General features: G+C 36.9%; 1 protein-coding gene across 4 annotated transcripts in view; it reads right to left on the bottom strand.

The window, feature by feature from the left end:
* Positions 1 to 23,838, bottom strand: part of LOC108523219 (uncharacterized) — an 80,229-nt gene that overhangs the window by 31,235 nt on the left and 25,156 nt on the right. For 2 of the 4 annotated variants that reach the window (XM_017863729.1, XM_017863730.1), the window contains exon 2: positions 10,718 to 10,882. The exons of 1 other annotated variant lie outside the window; for it this stretch is intronic. In XM_017863729.1, the coding sequence (XP_017719218.1) occupies positions 10,718 to 10,882 (165 nt within the window). Of the gene's footprint in view, positions 1 to 8,514; positions 9,099 to 10,717; positions 10,883 to 23,838 lie in introns of those variants that run through there. One more of the 4 variants, XR_001883759.1, reaches the window with a different exon arrangement.

A 23,838-nucleotide genomic window follows, 5' to 3' on the forward strand; every position in this document is an offset into this window, starting at 1 on the left:
CTTTGTTCCCCCCTCTAAAAAATACATGAAATGAAAATTTCCCTGGATGAGTTTAACAGCAAAAGAAAAGATCAGTGAATGTGAACAGAAAAATAGAAATGAGTCAAACTGAAGCAGAGAGTGAAGTGGACTTAAAAAATTAACTGAGCCTCAGTGACATGTGACAATATCTAATTACATGCATGGAATCGGCATGGGAGAGACAAGAGGAGGAGAGCAGAAAAATGTTTGAAACAATGGTGGTTGAAGATTTTCTAAATTTGATTAAAAACTATATACTCAGAGACCCAAAAACGCTTAATAAATTCCAAGAAGGATAAATCTATAGAAAATATCTCCAAAGCATATCATCACTCACTAGCTGAAAGTCAGTAATAGTAAGAAAAATATTAAAAGAAGACAGAGAAAATAGACACATTACACACAGCAAAACAATCATCAGAAAACTACTGACTTCTCATTAAAACAATGCAGGCAAAAAGACAATAGAAAGACAATTTCTAAGTGCTAGAAGGAAACTGTCAACAATCAATATCCAGTGAAAACTACTCCTCCAAAATGAAGAGAAAATAAAACTACTTTTATCTGCTGTCTTCATTTATTTTTCTCAGTAAAATGACATATGATTAGAGGTTAGACAGCTTTCTTTGAATATTAGCTGGAAAATTTTGACATATTTTAGTGCCTGAGTCTTCATGATACATTAGTGTTTTGACCAAAGCAATTAATAAAAAAGAAAAAATTTGTCACCCACTGGCCTGCATTACAAGAAATGTCAAAGGGAGGTTTTAAGTTAGAAGGAAAATAATTTCAGATGGAAACTCAGTTCATAAAGGAATAAAAAGCACTTGGAAAGCCACTATATAGATAAATATATAATATGTTTTAATGTGTTTTTGTTTTTTGATTTTTTAAAGATAATTCATTGTTTAAAGAAAAAATAATATCAATGAATTGTGAGGTTTCTTTAAACGTGTAAAAGTTAAATGTGTGACAAAAACAGAAAAAAAATAGAGGAGGGGAAACTTTTAATTTCCTTGTGTTTTACAAACAGTGGGCTAGTATTAATGCAAGGCAGACTGTGGTAAGTAAAAGATCCATATGAGAAGTCCTATAACAACCATTAAGAATAATATGAAAAAATAAATACAGTGATATATATATTAAACCAATAGGAGATGTAAAATAGAATAGTAAAAACTGATCTAAAATTAGTCAGAAAAGAGGGAAAAAAGAATAAAATATATATGGGAAAATATAAAACAAAGAGCAATATGGAAGTCTTAAGTCCAACTATTTTAATAAATATATTAAATGTAAATGAACCAAATACTTTACTAAAAGGTGAAACTGTGAGACCTTATTAAAAAGCATCACCTAATATGTGCTGTTTACAAGAAACACACATATAATGTAAAGACACATTGAGCTTAGAAATGAAAATGACTGGACAAAGGTATGCTATGAAAACACTAATTCTAAGAGTGATGGAGTGGCTACAATTATATTAGACAAAGTAGACTTCAGGAAAATTAGTTTTACCAGAGATAAAGAAGGATATTTCATAATGACAAAAGTGTCCAATCATAAAGAAGCCACAGTAATCATAACAGGGCATGCATCACTAATAACAGAGCATCAAAATTCATGAAGCATAAATAAATAGCACAAAAAAGAGAAATAGACAAATTCAAAATTACAGTTGGAGATTTTAACACTCTTATCTCAGTTGACAGAATAACTAGACATAAAATCAATAATCATATAGAACGTTTGAATCATCCTATCAACAAACACAATTCTAAGTATATTTATAAAACACTCTTCCCAACAATCAGAAAATCTATGTTCTTTTCAAGTGTTCATAAAACATTCACCAAGATAAGCCTTGTGCTAGGCCATAAGACAAATCTCAACATGTTTAAAATAATTTAAATCATTTAGAGAAAGTTCTCTGACCACAACAGGATTAAATTAAAAATCAATTGCAAAATATATTTGAAAAATCTTTCAATATCTGAAAATTAATTAAAATGCTTACTAAGACATAGGTCAGATACAAAATTAAAAGGAAATTAGAAAATATTTTGAACTAAATGAAATAAAAATATGACATATCAAAATTTGTAAGATGAAGGTAAAGCAGAAAGAAACAAGGTTTTAAATATTTACATTAGAAAATAAGAATGATTTAAAAACAGTGATCTAAGAGTCTGTCATAAGGAACTAGAAAAATCAGGATAAATCAACCCAAAGTAAGAATGAAGAAGGAAATAATAAGGATAAGAGCAGATATTTATTAAATAGAAAAGTGACAAATAATAGAAAACTAAAAAAAAAAATTCTTTAAAAGATTAATAAAATTGATACCTCCTAGCTATACTCATTAAGAATAAAAGAGAAAATGTAAATTATCAATATTACAAATGAAAGGAAATATTATTAATAGATTATTCCAAACCAGAAAACAATAAGTGAATACTATTAACCAACTTTTGGAGTAAAAATTTGGCAATTTACATTAAAAGAACAAGTCTCTGTGAAGAATATAAATATAAACTTAACACAAAAGAAATGAAAAAACAAAATAAACCTATATCTATTAACTAATATTCATAATTTTTAAAACCTTTCCACAAAAAAAAAAAAACCATAGGAGTGCCTCAACTGGTAAAGCCTATCAACCAATTAAGAAAGAAATTATACAAATTGTATTTAAACTTTTCAAAATATAAAAGAAGGGAACACTTCCCAATTCATTTTATGAGGCCAGTGTTAACTTGATACCAAATCATTCACATACATTACAAAAAAAGAAAATTACAGATTAATACATTTCAATAACACAGATACAGAAGTCCTCAAGAAAATATGATCAGCTCAAATCCAGCAATACATAAAAAGGCTAATACATCATGACCTAGTGGGATTATACCAGAAATCTAAAGCTGTTTTAACACTCAAAATAAAATGAATGTTATTAAACATATTGGCAAGATAAAATAATGAAAAATCACTTGATTATCTCATTAGTTGAAGAAAAAGCATTTGATGAAATTCAACACCCAACTACAATAATAGTAGTAATAATAATAGTATCTACCAGAAAGTCAGATATAAAAGAAAATTTTCTCAATCTGATAAAGACCACTTATTTTTTACAAACGGAAATAATATTATATTTAATTATAAAATACTGAATGCTTTTCCCTTAGGAAACAAAGTAAGGATGTCCTTTCTTAGCACTCATATTCATCCTTGTACTAGAGGTCCCCAGCTAGTATAATAAGACAATATAAATAAATAAAATGCATAAGGACCAAAAGGAAAGAGAAAACTCTTTTGAATTACTGGTGACATAATATATAGAAAATTCTAAGAAGTCTTTAAAAAAATCCTAATAAGCTGATTTAATATTGTCACAGAAAACAATGTCTACATACAAAAGTCAATTGCTTTATTACATGCTAGCAATCAAAACTTGAAAAATGAACCTATAAACATACCATTTACAGTATCATAAAAACAAAAGAAAGTATAGAAATTGGAAAAGTGTGGTATTGGTGTAAAGATGAACAAATAGATTCATGAACCACACAGACACACCTCAAACATCTACCAGCTGCTCAGTTCACCCATATCCACCTGTATATTATGAGTCAAACCCAACCTCACCTGGCGTTACTCTTTCTCTCTCATTTCAGATAACCCACCTTCTTCTACCACACAAGAACTGAGAGTAGAAAATAAATCTACACTTACATGATCTATTAATTCTGAACAAGGTGTGGCCTCTAGAAGCTGAAAAGGGCAAGAAAATAAATTTCTTACTAGAGTTTCCAGAAGGAATTCAGCCATGCCAACAGCTTGGTTTTAGCCCAGTGAGATCCTTGTCAGAATTCTGACCTACAGAATTGTAAGATAGTAAGTTTCTATTGTTTTGATCCACTAAACTTGTGTTCATTTGTTAATTAGAAATAGAAAACTAATAAACTAGTTCAAGAAATAGTATATTCATTAATTTATTTAGATAATTTTCAGATAATAAGCTGTGCATCTGTTTCATGCCAGGCACTGACCCAGGCATGGAGATTTGGGATTAAAATGCACAGCTCTTAACTTGAAAGTTGGGATCTGAAAGCAATGAGAAATAAATGTAGCAAAAACTATGATAAGGCTAAGCACAAAATGCTGTGAGAGCACGTATAAGAGGCATTTAACCAAACTGAGGAGGAAATAATAGCCAGGAAGGCTTCCTGAAAGAAGTGATATTTTAACCAAAGTCTAAGTGATTAGTAGAAATTAATCTGTCAAAGATGGGAAGTGGGAATTTAATAAACAAAAATAATGTTGAGTTCTAAGAGCCATAAGAGATCTTGGTGCATCCAGGGAACTGTGAATAGTTTGCTACTCACCGAGAAGTAAAATGAAATGCATAAGCAATCATGGGTCAATATACAGATAAGATGTAAACCTTAAGCAGAAAGAAATTATTGATATTGATTTAATTATCATTGAGTTATCATTTACCTGTGGCAAAATGCAGATTTTAGGGGTTATATTTGGCTATCGAATTTGCTTATATAACCCATATCCCAACAAGATACAGTCAATTCTACCATAATATGAAATATGCATTCCTAAAAATCACCATTGCCACATAAAATCATGCAATAAAAGTCACATCATAAGGTTTAGCACAAAAATGAGACTGGGCAAAACATTCAAACACTTCATCAGTGACACATAAAAATAGGTAGGAGCCTAATAAAAACACTAGTGCAGTTTTACACATGTTAGGCGATTAGGAAGTTCATAAATGCTACAATAAATACGGCACTTTCCCTTGAAAAAGGCCTGAAGCTGGCTTGTGTGGGAGTGGACATCAGAAGGGTTGCAGCTTGTGAGTTTTTGTGAGGTGGAGGAAGCAGGGTTATCTGAAAGCAAAGTGGATCTTATAAAAACTTTAAAACATAGGCATTCAGCATCAGGCTTTTATAAGCATAAAAATGAGCAGAACTATAGTCACTAGACATATTAGCAATTGTTCTTACTTGGACCAAAGCTTGGCCCAAAGAAGGAAAAATCTTTCTCTTGATTTTCTCATTGTCAAACTGAGGCAAACGGGTTCTTTCAAACTTTTATTGTATAATAAGGGTAGCCAAAGGAAAATAAACACAGGATAGAGGGGTGTAAACAAGATGGCTTAATAATCAGAGGGGTCGGAACCCATCATGATTTATTTGTGTGAATGCTGTCTCAAAACAATTACTTTTTATAGGCTCAAAAATGGCAAGGCACTTGACTGGGTCCTTCACATTTTAACTCCCAACACAGCTCTTTGGTCTTTCTTTTTTGACACCTTTATCCCTGTGTTAATATCTAATCTAAAGCCTAATATCAGTGTCTGTTCTAAGAAAGCTGCTTTTTCTTTAGTTGAATAACACCTTTCAGATGAGACCTTATTTTATATCCACAGGGATGGGGACAGATCATATAAAATAACAAAGGAACACTAATCTGGTAGTTAAGTAACCTAAATTCTTGCCCTGGTTTTCTCACCAACTTAAATTCTGAAATCTCATCTGTGAAAATAAGGTGATTAACCTTGCCTGTCTTTAAGGTCCATTTAAGTTCAATACTTCTATGACCATTATTAACAAACATTATTGAGATCCTTCTAGGTGTAGAGTGTTTATCAAACAATCTATCCTCATTTTTAACAAGATAAGGAAGCTCAGAAAGGCCAAGTGACTTGCTAATGTCACACTTCCAGTAAATGGCAGAGCTCAGATTCACTTGCACATCTTGTCCACAACACAAATGTCTCTGCAAATGCCACACCGTTGTCCTTAAAAAAATGGCTATCATAAAACAGACAGAAAAGATCTCATGGGATGGACACCTGGGTGCCCAGTACCTCCACCCATTCAAGTAGTTTCCTTAGGAGCTGTCATATTTTATAAGATCCTGGCAGCTTAGCCTCTGTTGGTTACTTCAGGGTGAGACATGACTCAAATTAGGAAAGTAAGACTCTTTCAAATAATTTGGAAATATGAAAGGAAGTTAGTATGTCTGAGATGATTGAAGCCATACAATAAAAAACTCAAAAGATGTTAGCAGCCGTGTTTCCTGCCAAGTGAAGAATGCCAGTTTTCAATGACAGACAGTGAAGCACAGAGGAAAAAGACTGATATGGTTTGGCTGTGTCCCCACCCAAATCTCATTTTGAATTGTAATTCCCATAAACTCCACATGTCTTGGTAGGGACCTGGTGGGAGGTAATTGAATCATGGGGGCAGTTACCCCCGTGCTGCTGTGCTCGTGATAGTGAGTGAGTTCTCATGAGATCTGATGGTTTTATACGGGGCTTTTCCCCCTTTGACTCGGCACTTCTCCTTGCTGCCATGTGAAGAAGGATGTGTTTACTTCCACTTTCGTCATGATTGTAAGTTTCCTAAGGCCCCCTGCAGCCCTGCAGAACTGTGAGTCAATTAAACCACTTTCCTTTATAAATTAGCCAGTCTCAGGTATGTCTTTATTAGCAGTGTGAGAATGGACAAACACAGAGGGAGACTTCTGGTAGCATTTGGACCTGAGTTCTGGTTGCTTACGACATCCCGCTGCACACTGACCTTCAAACAGCTCAGTTATTCCTTCCTCCCTTGCACTCCATGTGCTAATAGGTCCCCTTTTTTGCTTTGATTGTTGAAGGACCGTATATTAGCTTCACAGGGCTATTGTAACCAATTACTACAAACTGAATGGCTTTAAAACAACAGAAATATATTCTCTCACAGTTCTGGAGTCCAGAAGTCCAAAATCGAGGTATCGAGAGGGTTAGTTCCTTCTGGAGGCTCTGGCAGAGGATTCGTTCTCTGTGTCTCTCAGCTTCTCGTGGCTGCTGGCAGCCCTCGGCATTCCTTGGCTTGAAGGCTCATCACTCCTGTCTCTGCCTCCATCTTCAGGTGGCCTCCCTGACTGTGTCTCTGTGTGTTTCCCCCTTTCTTTTCTCTTTCAGGTAATCTTGTTTTTGGGCTTAGGCTCCACCCTTATCCAGGACGATATCCTCTTGAGATGTTTAGCTTAACTGTATCTGCAAAGACCTTTTTCCAAACAAGGTCACATTCACAGGTTCTGGGAGCCTCTTCTGGGGGGCCACAATGGACCTCTAGCAAAAGAGAATTGCTAATTGTGTGGTGACTAGTTTCAAAGTTCAGTGCTATCCATCCTAGGGAAGTTTTCCATGTGTTTAATTACATTTTCCCTGCTGCTACTGCTACCTTTTTTTTTTTTTTTCCTGTAAGGTCATTTAGACATTTAGCAAATATAGCACTATAATCTGAAGAATGAACTGTGTTGGCAAATATGTAAATACATCCATGAATATTTTAGATTTATCTCTTTGTGTTACAAAGGCAACAAGATGACCAAATGATCTCAATTTTCTTAATTCAGTGATGCCAGTGGTAGATAACTGCAGATAAGACAAACTATCCTATTCCACTTACATCTTCCATGCACTGCTGAAAATTCATTTGTGCCTTTTTATTGCTTCAGGGCTGGTATTATAACACCTTCAAGAATGGTTTACTAGAGAATTCTGATGTCTAGACACCACATAGGTATGCACTTATTTGTTTTGTTTTTGAATAAATAACAAAAAAGAGGAAGTGTGTTGGTGTTTAGTGTTTTGACCAATATAAATTGGCTTCTTTTCCAGGGAAATGTTCCCTAAAGTCAGTTTCCGTGTAACCAGCTATTTGCTGGGGTAACAAATTTACCCCATCCTGGAATCTCAAATAAAAAATCCATTGTAATGCCATTATATGACTGGTTTTATGTTTACTAGCAGCTGTCTTCCCATCTTCACTATTGTAGAGTAAAACTATTATACTGGTATTTTAAAAAATCCCATAACAACAACAAAAATACAAAGACCCTGGTTTACAAGAGGTGTTTTATTGGGAAAATACTACAGGATGGATTCAATAAAAAACAAAAACCATGCCTTCCGCTCAGTATAATCTTACGGATGCCGTCCATCTTCCTGATTCACTGCTGAGGTACTAGAAGGCATCCAAAAGGTTTAAACTTTGTGTTTTCTGTATTCTGACGGTTTCACAAGGCAATTTCCAAATGCATACTGTCTTTAGAAATAAAGTTTGAATTCAGACAGAGCTCATCTTGAATCAATCATACAAGCATTGTATCTGTTAATAATATAGATTCTCCCAGAATGGATCCTATGATGCCACTTCCTTAAGACCCTTTACTTTGCTATGTTGTAACAGGTCTCCTTTGTGTATTATAGCACCCTGTTTTAACACAGTCAATCCAAAAATAGGAATGCCAAGCTCTTGCAACGTAAAATCTCTTAGTGTGGGACTAAAAAAGAAGATATAGCTTTCACAGAGGGACAAAAATGCTATAAACACGTGATGGCTGATTTGTTTGGGGTAGAGTTAATTACTTCTTTGTTAATTCCTGATACACTTTAGAAGGCCCTTTAACAACTCACTTTTGACTGTTTATGGATCTTTTTCTTTAAAGAGACGCAGATTATTAAGTTAAAAAAAAAGTCCACACTTTTTTCGTAGGTAACAGTTTTAGCTGACTTTATAATTTTCCATCCTCAAACTGACTTTATCCTTTTTAATGATGTTCATGCTCTTAATCAGGACTATATAAACAATCCATATTACAAATTTCATAAAGACATATGTGAACATTTAACAGGCTTTGGGAGACATTTGCAGTGTAGAATATCTAGTTGGATTTTCTTCCTTGGAGATTATCTTGTACTAGTAACAAGCAGAGAAAATATTTCCCACGCCTGTGAGTATTTAGGAGTTCCTTTGTATGCCTAGATCTTTTTCCCCCATACAGGGGAAGTGGTGTGCACTGGGGGTAGGCAGAAGAAAATGACAAGGAGCAAAAGCTTTGCTGCTGTGGGATCAAATTCCAAGCAGAATTCCTTCATACACTTCCATTTCTGTGAAAGTGCGGTGTGGTGCTCGTTTTCACTGTATCTGCTCGCTTAATTGTTTCTGCCTGTTCATTTCATTCTTCAGTGCAAACATTAGCCTAAGGGACATCTGAAAATCAAAAGGTAGGCTTGAAGTTTAACAGGAAATGAACAGCGGTGTTGCTGCAATATTAAAGTAAAAGTTGAGAACCAATAAGAAATAGCCACAATTCTAAACTCAACACGTCTTTTCTCCTTTTTGTTGTTTCCTTTGCTCTCCCAAATGTCAAGATTAAAGAAAAACATTCCATGGTTTCTACATGTTTACATTGCAAGGGTGTATAAAGGATGCTGTGAGGTATGCATTAAAATAACTTATCCCAGATACAGTAAAGATCCAGAGATTTTGAATTATTATGCAGGAATATATAAAATCCAGCACAGATTTCCTGACAGCTATAATTATTTAATTCTTTTAGAATTATCTTTTTCCACCCCCAAACCTCCTCTTGCCAGAATTGTTGAGATAATTAAGGAAGTGGTGGGAAGGTTAGAATCTGAACCATTTCAAAACCAAAACTGACCCGATAATTGTCCAATTCTGTTTCACTTAACAATGCAGGACTATGACTTCTGTGTCTGCATGTGTGTGCTAAAGTTTGACCTCTGGTAGGGAAATTGTCTTCAGACAGAATAGAACTTGAACTTCAGAAGTCCAATGGTCCCCATTGTAGTTGCCCATTTACACTCAACGTAGCATAGCTTAATTGTCACAATGATCACTTATGCTAAATGCTGGTATTCTAACAGCTTAAGGTGAACTGTTGTTACTGTCCATCTTTTCTCTGATCGCTGAGACAAAAGATCAAACAGAAATATTTTTAAAAACACTCTCAGAGGATCTCAGCTTAAAATACTGCCTCTTTTACAACCACATTCTCCATCTTAACAAGGAAATCAAACAATTCAAGGGGAGCAAAGCAAAGAAATCCACAGAGAAAAGTTGTTTAAAATTGCCCACTGGATACAGCCATGGTAAGAGTTGAATAATGAGGTGGAAAAATATCAGACTTAAAAAAAAAGTCTAGATGTTTTAACATACAAAAGTTATTACACCATTTATTTTTGGAAATAATTTGGGTTAATCCAAATAGCCATGATGAGGAATAGTCAAATAACAAGTAATTACCTTTTCCTGCCTTTGAAGAACAATGGATTTGGGATGAATCCAAATTTGTAAAAAGCAATCATGATTTTATATTCAATTATCTCACGGAAAGATCTCTGCAGTTTTGCATTAGTTTGTTGATGCTATACTTCATGGGCATTGCACACTTGGAGAAATAATTTAATCAAAAGTTATTAATGTATTCAATTATTCATTGATTATGTATGGCACTCATTAGTTTTAAGAATAGCAGGACAACAGAACTATTGATTAGAAAAAACATTTTTGGAAGAAAAACTGGCTCTCTTAGCTACCTTTGCAGTGGTCATTCTCCGTGGAGAATGTAATCATTTGGCTGTTTCTATTGCCGGAGTGGAAGCGGTTTTTGTGGTGGTGGGTGGGAGCGTGACACTAGGTATATGTCTGAAATGGGGAAGCAAGGCAAATAGACAAATTGCAAGTTAAATACTTTAGAAGGGCGGGGGACGTATTTTTACAGGTATCAGTTATTGTCTTTACAAGTAATAAATAATGCTAAATAAAACATGTAACTAAACGGGCATTAAAGACCTTTTACATACATAGAAGACAAGAAAAGCTTTTTTTCCTCCTATGCTGCAGACTGCAGGCATTTTCCTCTGCCTCTGTCAAGTGTAATTCTTTCTTGATGAATGACAAGGCAGGATAATAGGCTGTGGTCTCCATGGCAACCAGACAGCAGCACTGTGTGCCTAGCATTTTTTCATCTGAAAATGAAACCAGAAGCAAAGAAAAGCTGAAAATGTAACCAACAGATTAACTGATACAAAAAAAGAAAAGAAAGAAAGGAAGAAAAAGGAACAAAAAAGCAAGTTAGATTACAAGCAATTAAAATTACAGTACCTAGCCTTTCCCTCTCTCTCTCTCTCACACACACTGACTAGCTATTAAATACTATTTGAGAAACATGAAACAATCATGTTTTATCTTTATTTTCAAAATGCTTCATTTGTTTTGAAATCTAGGAAGAATCGATTTTAAAGGGCCGTTTAAATTCTTTAATCGCTGAAATTTATGAAGCTTTCTGTATTGTGTTTGTATTGGAATTTCGAAATTCCTTTTCTCTCTAGCGCCCATTCCTGAACTATCCAGAAACCAAATGCTTAACGTGCAACAGTTTTTTCCGGACGCAGAGTTGGTGGGTGGGGTGAGGAAAGCAAGGTGATTTGAAACTGAGAAATAAGAAGCCAATATTATATCAACACTCACGGATTCTATAGACTTCACTCACTGTATTTACTAAGTAATCAGAGTTGCTTTTCTGTTCAGCAAAAAAAGAACGCTGCAATTTTCTGCTATATCCCCATTCCTAAGCGTAAGAAGGCTCCTGAATCCTCATTCAACATATTGTATGTTCTGCCCATATCATTTCCTTTCATTTACTGATCTCAAAACTTGTATTGAAACTTTCCTGTGAGATGTTCTCGGGATCTACTGAACACAAATAAAAGAAAACAGACATAAAGGAGTATTTTCTGAGAGCTGCCGTCCCTTTACACCTCAGGTTTGGTAGAGGCAAAGAACACTGAGCTGGAAGTTAGAGGACAAAAGTCCTGTGAGGGGTGCAGCTTTGCAACTGCAGACCAGTGAGCACAGAAGAGCAAACCAAACAGGCCTCAGAATCAACATCCTTGAGTTTGAATCTTAGCTCCATCCTTTTGGTAATCATAGTTTTCATAATAGGTAATATGATAATAGGTATCTGTTACAAATGAACCAGAGAGTTCTTAAACTCTCTGAGCATCAGTAGTTTGCATCTTTAAAACGGGCAAATCTCACCTACACTATGGGAAGGAGAGGATTCATGAGATCATCTGTTGAGTGTCTGGTATATAATAGGAGTCACTTAAAGATTCCTCCTTCCGGTAATCAAAACACCCAGTTTTCTAATATGTGTAATAGAAATGTCTGTATATAGTGTGTGTGTGTGTGTGTGTGTGTGTGTATGTGTGTGTGTGAGAGAGAGAGAATGTATACATAACCACCTGTTTTGGGATGATGTAAATCAAATAAGTTACTCTATGTGAAATGATTCAAGGGTACAATGTGCTATGAAAATGGAAGATGGTGTCACCAAGAGATGTTGACAAACTTCTTTTCCAGAAAAATCCTAAAGAAAGGTGTCCGATTCCAACCTGCCCTGAGGCAGTGAAAAAGATTGACCAGCTAAGTCAGGGCTTCTATCGCAGGAACTTTCCCTTTATGACCGGAAGACTGAAATGTGAAAGAGCCCCACAGGGCAAGTTCCGGGAAGATGGTGAGCACACGGGGGCGTCTGAGCAGGCCAGGGCCATGGATCCCACGAGCCTCCACACAGAGCAAGCACTCCTGTCCTCCCTCTAACGTACCCAGCGTCTGCGCCGGCCACCCACAGAAAGGCCTCATAAATCCTTCCTTTGTCCCCATTTCCCCAACACACACAAATGCAAAGTGAACAGTTGGATCAAAGCTTTTAATGTGCTTTGTACTGTTTTATTTGAAGAGATCAGGTCTGATATTTGAGAGGAAGAGTCCATCTGGCTGGGCTGAGCTCAAGGAGCCTCAGACAAATTGTAAACAAGACCGGGGTACAAGCTCCTCTCACAGCCCACAGCCTGCCACTGCCATTGCCAAAGCACTATCTCATGCTAGCCAGGTTTTCCTGACTATTGATGCAAAAGGAGCTTAGTTACCAAAATGGACCCTCTTACAGGTTTTCCTAAACTTTTCTAGCACATCTTGCAGATTACCACTGGCAGCTTCTAATGGCCTAACACCACATCTGTATTTTTAATTTTCCCACAGTAGATATCATGGTGCATTACATAGTGTTAAGATCCTCTGTTGTTCAAATAAACTCCCCTAGTAGAGTGAGAATGTGAAGATTGAAGATTGGAGAGAAGGGAATAATTACTTTATTAAATGCAATGTACATTTCTAAAAAGTAAAATTAAAGCTTACATTGTTTACTACTTTGAGAATACAAAGAAGAGACATATTAGTTGCATTTCTTCTGTCTCAGCATTTATCACACTTCATATAATCATTCATGCAGTTATCTGTTCTTGCTGGATTGTGAGCTCTTTGCAGAGGGAGCCATGCCTATTTTGCTTCTTGACACATCCCTAGGACTTAACAGGTACTAGGCGTATGGTAGGAACTTAATAAATATTTGTCAGTTAGATGACTGAACTTTGAAGTCAGACACACCTATATTTGTACCGTTGTTTCACAACTCCCTAGTCCTAACCATGAGCACCTTTATTTATCTGAGCCTAATTTCTTCTCTGTAAAATAAGGTGATAATTCTTCACATAATCGTTGTGATTTCTAAATAAGACACACGATATTTGAAAATGCTTAGTGCCTAGCATAACATAGTAGATATACAACAGCTATTAGTTTTTCTTTAAAAAATTTAATCTGCTGTGATAAATTTTTAGTGAGTTGCTTGCCATTCCAAAAGATCTTTCCTGATAGTCTTTGGAAACCCATACAATGCTGGTGGAGGAGTAATAGGTTTATAAAAGACTCATTCCTCAAAAAGTGTGTATGTGACCCTAAAAGTGTGTATATTACATGTCACCATGTCTTTTGCAAGCACAGAAGAGCAAATGTCATCTGTAATTAACTAGAACAAGGAAGGTTTGAATTTGATTGGAAAGACCAGGATGGAAAGTGAATGTAGACCCCTGGGGTTGCAGAGGGTGAAGGACCAGAAATAAATGCACAGCAGTAGAGCCATTAATCTAGGGATGACCACCTGTGTTGGAGTATCTGGAGAACAAATCACGGATAGCAAAATTGGTCTGAGGCACAAGACAAGTAGGATGCACACAACATCAGTTGAAATCAAAGATAAAACTAACATTCAGGCAACATTTATTAAGCACTCACTGCATATGGGAAAATGAATAGGTGCATTCTCATATGTGTATCCCTAAACTTAGGAGGCAGTTACACAGCAGTAAAGCACAGATTCAAAAATCAGATGCCAGGGTTTCTGTCCAGGCTCTTCTACTTAATGGTATGACTGGCACATTTTTAAAATTCTCATATCACAATTTCCTCACCTGTAAAAGGGGGATAACAATAGTACCTACCTCAAAAAATGGTTGTGGTCATTAAGTGATTCGATACACATAAAAACACTTAGAACAGGGTCTGCACATAGAAAGGATTCAATAAATTTTAATTATTGTGGATTGATTTATATTCATTCATATTTTTAACCTTTGTTAGAGCTAACAGAGATTGTCAACTTATGACAGAAAAGAGTTCTAGACCTGGGATCAGAAGACTTGGGTTTGAAAAATCAGTTCTGCCACTTGCAAGCCTCAGTTTCCTCATCTGAAAGTAGAAGGAAGAAGACCTGACTTGAAAGATGTGCAGATGTGCTGTGAGTTGTCTATTTATTTAAAGAGACCAAGATCAAGTGTGTCAGTTGAGAAGCAAATGATACACAGAGTTTTAAACTGCAGGCAATGAGTATCAGGGACACTTGGTAGATGATTTCAGGCCAGAGCAGCAGAGGTTAAAGTCCCCGTCCTTGGACACTAAGGAATAGGGAATCAAACATCAGAGACAGGAGTCTCCAACATCAGCACAACAGCCAACTTAACCCTGAGACAGAGTGGTGCTAAATTACTTTTCCAAACTCACAATTCAGATGAGGTCACCATTCTCCAAGGCCTCCAATGACTCCACCCTGGCCTAAGAATAAAAATCTAAGCTCCTGTGACCAGCATTCAATTTCTTCCAGGACCTGCTTTCAGTCTTCAGTTTCTACACCATGTTCCTTTTGAGATCACTAAGATATTGACTATTTACTATACACACACATGACTTTCTACAGATAGAGGTACAAGCTTTTGATCTCACTCTTGCTTGCATCTAGAACACAGTTTCTTCCCATCTCCACCTGTCCAAGTTTCCCATAACCATCAAGTCTCAGCTAAAGGCTGCTTCCTCTATAAATCTTTCTCCAGTCCTCCAAGCTCGAAGGGCTCTCTTGGGCACTGAACAGTTTCTATTTTGTATTAGAATCATGTATGTTTCTATATTTGCCTGTTATCCCCTAAACCATTACAAGTTTCTTTAATCGGTAGAGTTTTTAGCTGTTTCACCCTTGTTTGCTTGAAAAGGGGTTGAAACAGCAATCATTAAATGTATATTTTTTGTTATTTGTTTGATGGCTGTATGGAATATATGAATGAATTAGTGAGTAAAGGAAAAAGCAAATCTGTAATTCCCCGACCTATCACTAGGTTTGGTTTTATAATAAAAACGAGGCTGATCATAGATGTATTAGTAATAATAAGAAGAATGAATTATTATTGTTTCATATTATGAGCCATGCTTGAGCTAAGAGGTAGCGATGCAGGGGTGAGTAAACCATACCCTTCTCCCTTCTCTGGAGGAAATTCCTATGGGAGGAGCATGCATTTATCAAATCATTGTCAAAATACATAATTACAAACCATGAATGGTATAAAGAAAAACATTACAGCAAGTTATGAGAACACAAGCGAAGGGACAGGATCTAATTGGGAGGAGGTCAAAGAAGGCTTTCTTGAGGAGTCGATGTTTCTATTCAGATTTGAAATGATGATAGCAGTTGCTCATGGGCAGAGCAGTGACTTGACTGCAGGGGACTGAATAGAATGGCCATTAAAGGTGTTTTACTCTGCAATCAGATGTTTCTGGGATCGTGAAGGTGGGAAGTGGTCTAGCATCTGTGCTAATAATTTTCAGTGTGTGTGGAAAATAAAGTAGGCAGACAATAAGAAGGATGGTCCAGAGAAGAACATGATAAAGGAGGACAGAGATCAGGCTGGGAGAGGGGAGGAAATAGCTCAATGAATAAATAATAAACCTGAAGAAGTAAAAAAACTAAAAACAAGGCAAAACAGAGGAAATGGTGAGTGTACCACCAATATCAGTCCTGAGCAGCTCAGATAAAACCCACAAACCTTTAACCGAGAAGTATATCTTTGTTTGCAGTTAAACTTTCTGCATCTAGAATTTAAGGAAAGAATTTTGGCTAAAAGGAAATTCTAAACTGGTGAAGGAAATTCTAAGTTGGTCTTTCATTAGATGGAATTAAATGCCAGGGGTTGGGGCTAGCCTCTCTGCATCTTTTGCTGGGGCCAGATATCTATTTGTAAACATACGTGTAGTTGAACTTAGGAAAACAAATGGGATGGCTGAAGGTTGCACTGGAGAAGGAGAAGGCAAGTGGAGTTATATAGATGACCTCTAAGCTCCAGATTGGTGATTAAAATCTTAAGTATTTAAAAAGCAAAGGGAGAAGGTGCATCTGGAACTCTGATCCACTGTATTGATGATTCTATTGTCACGTGAACCTTTTAGGATACAGACTGGTATCCTTGGCCTCATGTACGTTCCTCAAAAGTAGCATGTTTTCTGGTCCTCCTGTGTGGATGGAATGAATGTCTCTAGCTCTGCTGGCACAGCAATGATGGAGACACAGGAGCAAGATCCTGTTTCTGGTCACATCTGTTAATAAACTTCAGTGGCATTGGGCTTGAAGGCAAGTGACAGAAACCAAAGGGCACAGAATGTCCTGGTTACTGGAGCAAAGTAGGAAGCAGAGCTGCAGAAACAAAAGGTAAGCTTTGTTTGCTTAACAGTCTTCCCAGACAAATTGTGTTGAAAAATATAATAAGAGTGATTTAGCCTGGGTTCCTCCCTTCACCCCTGCTAGTTTGCCATGGTGTCAAAGAAAAAAAAAAATCAATCATTGGAGAATCCTTCCCTGAGCAGTGAAGTCTTGTCAGTCTTCTAGGTTCCTTTATTAAAGCCCTAATACCCATGGGAGGACCCCACCTCATTAAATAATATGTTAGAGAAATGTTACTCTATCAGGTACTCTCTAACAGGTACAGAGAGCTGAGCTCAAGACCCTAAAGGGAAGAGACATAGGACAGAGCTAAGGGTTAGGCAGAGCACTACCACATGGGAGAATGCTGGAGAAAATTCTGTCCAACTTCACAAGGGAGGGTCAACCAGGGCCTCAATTGTATAAAGAGCCTCTGTTGGCTCCCAGTAAATAACTCCTGGCCCAACACAAAGTCACTGTATGTGCAAACATTTTATTCACAGAGCAGTCACTTGCATCAATTATCCAATAAAAATGTGCACATATTTGGGGCACTTGCTCTTTAGTATTCATGGGACTTCACATGGTCAGACATTTAGCCAGATGCAAGAAAAGTGATTATCAACTACATACAAAATAAAAAGCGTGAGAGACTTCCTCGCTGCAAACATGATTGCCTCATCCCATGCTTTTGTGAATGGGCATTACTGACTGGCATTCAGACCCCATAAGTAAATTGGCCAATGAGAACTCAGCAATGCTCTGATTGAAAGCTGATCACACACACAGAAGAAATGCCAATATGCAAAACCTGATAGCAGGATTTTAAAAATTCTCTAGAGCAGAACGTATAAACTGAAGAATCAGGTAAAAGGTGAATTCATGGTTATTAGCTAATAACAAGACTATGATTATTGCAAAACATCTTGGACAATGCAGGATGGTGAGTTAGGGCTGAAAATGGAAACAAATAGTTTTTTAAAAAGGTAAAAATGAATGACTCAGGAAGAAGGTAACTTTTTTTTTATATGACTTTCTTTTAGGGTTCAAAGGCTACTTATAATATTTTTCTCAGCATTGATTTTAAGGTTATTTCACTTCTGGAGTCAATGTGGTTGTACATTCAGTGAACTTGATACTTCACTGTAGATCTGTTTTCTCTAAAATGTCTAAAAAAACCCCGGTGACCCACCATGGTGGGGGGTTCTCAAACTCAGCACTTCATCTCAATTAAGAGATTCAGTGGGGAATGAGCCTTTTCAAAGAAGATGCTGAAAACCGAAAATGAAGAAGATAATCTTCTTACGTAGTATGATTCTATAATCAGCTGGTTTGGACTTGGCGTTCAAGATGTCGTAAACTCAATCCTTATATAGATCAGTTAGTTTCTACTCCACAAACACTTGTCTGTCCTCACTATGTACCGTAATCTCAGATAGTCCAGGCTAAGTCCAGCTGGCCACCTACCAAATGCCATTGTTTAAAGAGAACAGGGCCATTATTTAAGGAAAGTGTGGGTGACTGACTCCCTGTGTGTCTTTAACATGTGTCTTCACCTAAATGTAGGTGAGTTAAAGCTTGATATATAAAGGAAAGAGCATATTATTACTTAAGTAAATGGACTATCTAGGGGATAGAAGCATAAGTCGAAGAATGTGAATATTTCCACCACTGCCAGTGATTCCCTTGCAAATACGTTTTTAGCATATTTGGTATAATTATCCATGAGAACAGATGGAATGGGATCACAGGTAACTCAACCTTTTTGGTAATCAGAAAGTCATTTCTATTTGATTTTGGAATACATTGTTTACCACTCCTACACAGGCAAACCTTCTTCATTATGTTCAACTTAACTTAAACCTGTATTTCCATGTCCGCTAGAAGGCATTAGATGTAATCCTTTATGCAATCTCTCTCAAATTTTCATCTTTTACTTTCTTCTAGATATTTTCTCTAGTCTCTTCATCTTCCCACTGTCCCCCGATGCTTGAATCGGCAGAAATTCACACCATTAATTTTCCAGAGACCAAATGTTACTAAGGGTCAGCATTTTTTACATGTCTGTTTCCCCTAATGAGGTAAGCTCTTTGACGACAAGGATTATGTATTATTCATCTTTGTATTCCCAGGACATAGTAGGTCCTAAATTAATGTTTATTGAATGAATTAAGTATAAAAATATGTAACAACTCATTAAAATATTTTGCGAGTCAATTCTATAATTTCTTAAACTGTTAGTTTAGCATAAAGCATTACATTGCTCTGGGCAAGCAGGTAAGTGGCTATTTCCAAGGCAGATTTATATTTAATTGGATATAATGTATTCTAATGATTTGAATTGATTTGGTTAGTCTAATTTGGATGAAAGACACTCAGTCCATTGGTGTTATTTATTTCCTTGGTGGTAATAAATGAGATTCCTTCTAATACCTTGCTGATGGCAATTTGTGTGTCAGTGGAACAGTTGGAGCCTTTCACTTTTGCAATAATGGTTTAGGGGCAAACAATAAGACCCTTAAAAACCTATCTAATCCAACTTTATGGCCTTATAAGCTGTCAGGCTCTTCACTATTTTGTCATGATGGGAAGACAAGACAGGATGTAAGAAAAGCAGAGAGGGGACCGTGGGGCTTAAGGAGCCAAAGGACTTTGAGATCATGTAAATAATAAAATTGGTAGGTGGAGAAACTGCTTTCCCTCTAATCTCTATTTCTCATTTTTGCAAGTGGAAGTATGTACATAAAATCAAGCAAATGATAAATGTAGAAATTCCTAATTATCTTGTGAATAGCAAGATTGGAAACAATGAAACAATGTCCTAATCAACTTGTAGAGGCAGAAAGCTATTTTACTACAAGAGGTAAAATTTTGGGACACACTGCACCCACATTAATATGCTTAGTAAACTGAAAGCCAGAGGTAGGATCTCAGTGTAAAGACATTACCTGTGGTGATAAAAATAAAGGTCCAGGGGTGGGCGCAGTGGCTCAGGCCTGTAATCCCAGCCCTTTGGGAGGCCGAGGCAGGTGGATCAGTTGAGGTTAGGAATTCGAGGTGAGCCTGGCCGACACAGTGAAACCCCATCTCTACTAAAAATACAAAAATTAGTAAGGTGTGGTGGCTCTTGTCTGTAAACCCAGCTATTCGGGAGGCTGAGACAGGAGAACAGCTTGAACCTGGGTGGCGGAGGTTGCAGTTAGCCGAAATTGCGCCATTGCATTCCAACCTGGGTGACAGAACGAGATTCCACCTCAAAAATAAAATAAAATAAAATAAAAATAAACAAATAAAAGTCTAGGTAAAAGACTTCGAGTTTTTCATATTGTTTGAAGAGAATGATTTAAATCAGCCACAGCCAATAACAATTTGGACTCAAAATCAAGCAAATTTATCCCTTTTAAACAGTGTATTAGTAGGCCGAGGCAGTTCACCTTGATTCAATGAACTGAACTGGACTTTGGATTTTAAAATTTACAAAAATCCTCCAAAAATTCAGACAGACTTGTGAACCAGGAGTCAGGAAAACTGGGTTCAAGTGTTGTCCTGCATGTCTTCATGGTATCTGCTCAATATTCCTACCCCAAATATTTCCTTTACCAAAATGAGATAATATCATATGACTACTAGGCAGACAAACTAAATAATAGATGAAAACATGTTGCTCTAACCCTTTGAGAGAAATCACTAAAATATAAGGAGTTTGTATTTTTATTACATCAGAATTACCTACAGCCCGGTATCTAGTTCTAGCCATCCAGCTAAGGATAGATTCAGAAACAGTTCAGAGAAAAGCTACCCTGATGTTAAGAGTTCTAGAAATAGATGGTATTTTTTAAAAAAGTTAAAAGAATTGGCCGGGCGGGGTGGCTCAAGCCTGTAATCCCAGCACTTTGGGAGGCCGAGACGGGCGGATCACGAGGTCAGGAGGATCGGAGACCATCCTGGCTAACACTGTTGGAAACCCCGTCTTACTAAAATACAAAAAAACTAGCTGGCGACGGTGTGGCGGGCGCCTGTAGTCCCAAGCTACTCGGGGAGGCTGAGGCAGGAAGAATTGGCGTGAAACCCGGGAGGCGGAGCTTGCAGTGAAGCCGAGATCCGGGGGGGCCACTGCACTACCAGGGCCCGGGCGACAGAGCGAGACTCCGTCTCAGAAAAAAAAAAAAAAAAAAAAAGAACTGCGGATTATTTATCCTATGGAAGACATGGTTGAGAAAGGATGAAATCATGGTTTAGAATTAGAGCAATGTTTCTCAAAGTGTGGTCCCAGGACCTACAACAGCAGCAACCCCTAGAAACTTAGAAAAAATGTAAATCCCAGGCCTCTATCCCATACCTGCTGGATCAGTAACTCTGGAGGAGACCTGACAACCTGTGGTTTACCAGCTCTCCAAGGTGATTTTAATGCACAGTCTAGTTGAAGAACCACTTGGTGAATATGAGTAGTGGTCTTGTGGACAATAGTGAAAGTGAATAGTGATACTCATTGAAACAGAAAAGAAGGGTTGGGACGGCTTTTAAGTATTTAATCTTTTCCCCTGTCAAATAAACCAGACAGCAAAAGAGGAAAGTATGCAAGTAACTCAAGGAAAAAACATAGAAACCATCTAGAAAAGGCTCCTTCTTTCCTTCCTTCCTTCCTTCCTTCCTTCCTTCCTTCCTTCCTTCCTTCCTTTCTTTCTTTCATCTTTTCTTTCTTTCTTCCTTTTCTTTAAGGAGGGTACAGAATCCATATGACTTCCTACATGAAGCTTTAGATGTAATTTTAACATTGGTTTACTCAAATGAAGTTTTAAGGGAACAATAGTAGCATCAGAAGTAAAGCTAATATGTATGTACACCAAATTCAAGCAGTAATGGCTCTTAAATAATCCATAATTGGCTGGGCGCTGTGGCTTTCGACTGTAATCCCAGCACTTTGGGAGGCTGAGACGGGCAGATCATGAGGTCAGGGGTTCAAGACCAGCCTAGGTAACACGGTTAAACCCCATCTCTACTAAAGATACAAAAAATTAGCTGGTCATGGTGGCAGATCCCTGTAATCACAGCTGCTCAGGAGGCTGAGGCAGGAGAATCGCTTGAACCCGGGAGGCAGAGGTTGCATTGAGCCAAGATTGCGCCATTGCACTCCAGCCTGGGTGACAGGACGAGACTCCATCTCAATTAAAAATAAAAATAAAAAATAAAAAATCATAAAAAAGAACCATGACTTTTCAGAAAATTAGTGAAAAAAGAAAGATGAAATACCAATAAGAGAAGGAAAGATAGAGAAAAAGGAAAGAAGGAAGGGCAAAATCAAATGGAATACAGAGAATTGCCAACTCTCAGCACAGGAGTGAGGGCAGGAATGAAAAGGGTGCTTTCAATGACCCAATACACATCACCATGCAACAGCATAGTACATTGGAGCCTTGCTAAGAATTCTGTCTTCTGGAGCCAGATTGTGAAACTGCTTTTTCATGAATTTCAATTCATTTTAAGATTTCTAATGGAGTCGAAATTCCTTGCTATTAATTTCTTTAGGCACTTTGGTAGATAAGCCCCTTGAATAGGTGCCAGATCATACTCACCTTATATAGAGGATTGTTACTACAGTGAGAAGCCAAAACATGTATTTTGAATCACATTTATTTGTACTTTATTTTGTGGGGTAGGTAAGTTTTAAGGATATGTAGACATGTTAATATCCATAAATAGTACAGACAAAAGATTTCCTACTCTACTTACCCTAAATCTCCTCTTTCAAGTAAGGATAATTATCAACCCAATAAGACAGCAAGAAAGAAAAAATCCAGTTATTTAAAACATCAATGTATGCACTATAGTAATCTCAATTATTCACATACAGAATGTTGCCTTTTTTGATTACCTGAAGCAAAATGTTGATCCCAGATCAACTTTCTCTGGTTATGCATCATTTATCTAGATAGCTGCTTCCTAGCATCAGTAGTTAAGACAAAACAAAACAAAACATGTAAATATGAGGCCAATGAAAACAAACAAACAAAACTAACCATTCTAGACTAACTTTACTTCTTTCTTTTATAGTTATTAGACTAATAGTTTTGGGGAATGACATTTGGAATCCTAACTTCAGTATGTGATTTGACTAAGCTTCTTATGATCTCTTTTTGGTAAGTTTGAGTCAAACATTTGAATAAGATGACTCTGAGAAAAACATCTAATTTAGCAGATATCTTAGGATAAAAAAATATTCAGAGATGGAATGATGAGCTGAATTTTAGGATGAGGGAAATAGAGTTTGACAGCAGCATGTATAGAAAAGACTTAAGTGCTTTAATAGATAGTAAGATAAGTTGAATCAATACTGATAGATGGTTGCTAAAAAGATTAATAGGAGTTTTATTCCCGGAAATCCAGTACTTAAGGAAAAAATTTTTAAAGGTGATCATCACTCATTTCTTCCCATTTGTCACTCCACATCTAGAAAAAAGCATTCAATTCAGAGTAGCACATTTAACAAGGCAACCAAACCAACTGAGTGTGGAGACACACAAGAATGACAAAGGTATGTGAAATAATGCCATGGGAGGAATGACTGAAAGTGCTAAGGGTGTGCAGCCCAGAGAAAAATGACTCTGGACCGAACATGATTTCTTCTTTTACATATCTGTAGGATTGACAAATAGAAGAGAAATTAGACTTAACAGACTTACACTATATCTCCTAAGGGTAAAATAAGAAACAATGAAAGACAATGCCTTTGTGATTCAATATAAAGAAAAAGTATTCGGCAGGCTCAGTGGCTTACGTCTGTAATCCCAGCACACTGGGAGGCCGAGGCAGGTGGATTATCTGAGGTCAGGAGTTTGAGACCAGCCTGGCCGACATGGTGAAACCCTGTCTCTACTCAAAAAAAAAAAAAAAAAGAAAATTAGCTGGGCATGGTGGCATGTGGCTGTAATCCCAGCTACTCAGGAGGCTGAAGCAAAAGAATCGCTTGAACCAGAGAGTCAGAGGTTGCAGTGAGCCAAGATCGTGCCACTCTACTCCAGCCTGGTGACAAAACGAGACTCTCAAAAAAAAAAAAAAAAAAAA

This window comes from Rhinopithecus bieti, unplaced genomic scaffold (genome assembly GCF_001698545.2).
Source record: "Rhinopithecus bieti isolate Rb0 unplaced genomic scaffold, ASM169854v2 scaffold_70802, whole genome shotgun sequence".
Taxonomy (NCBI): domain Eukaryota; kingdom Metazoa; phylum Chordata; class Mammalia; order Primates; family Cercopithecidae; genus Rhinopithecus; species Rhinopithecus bieti.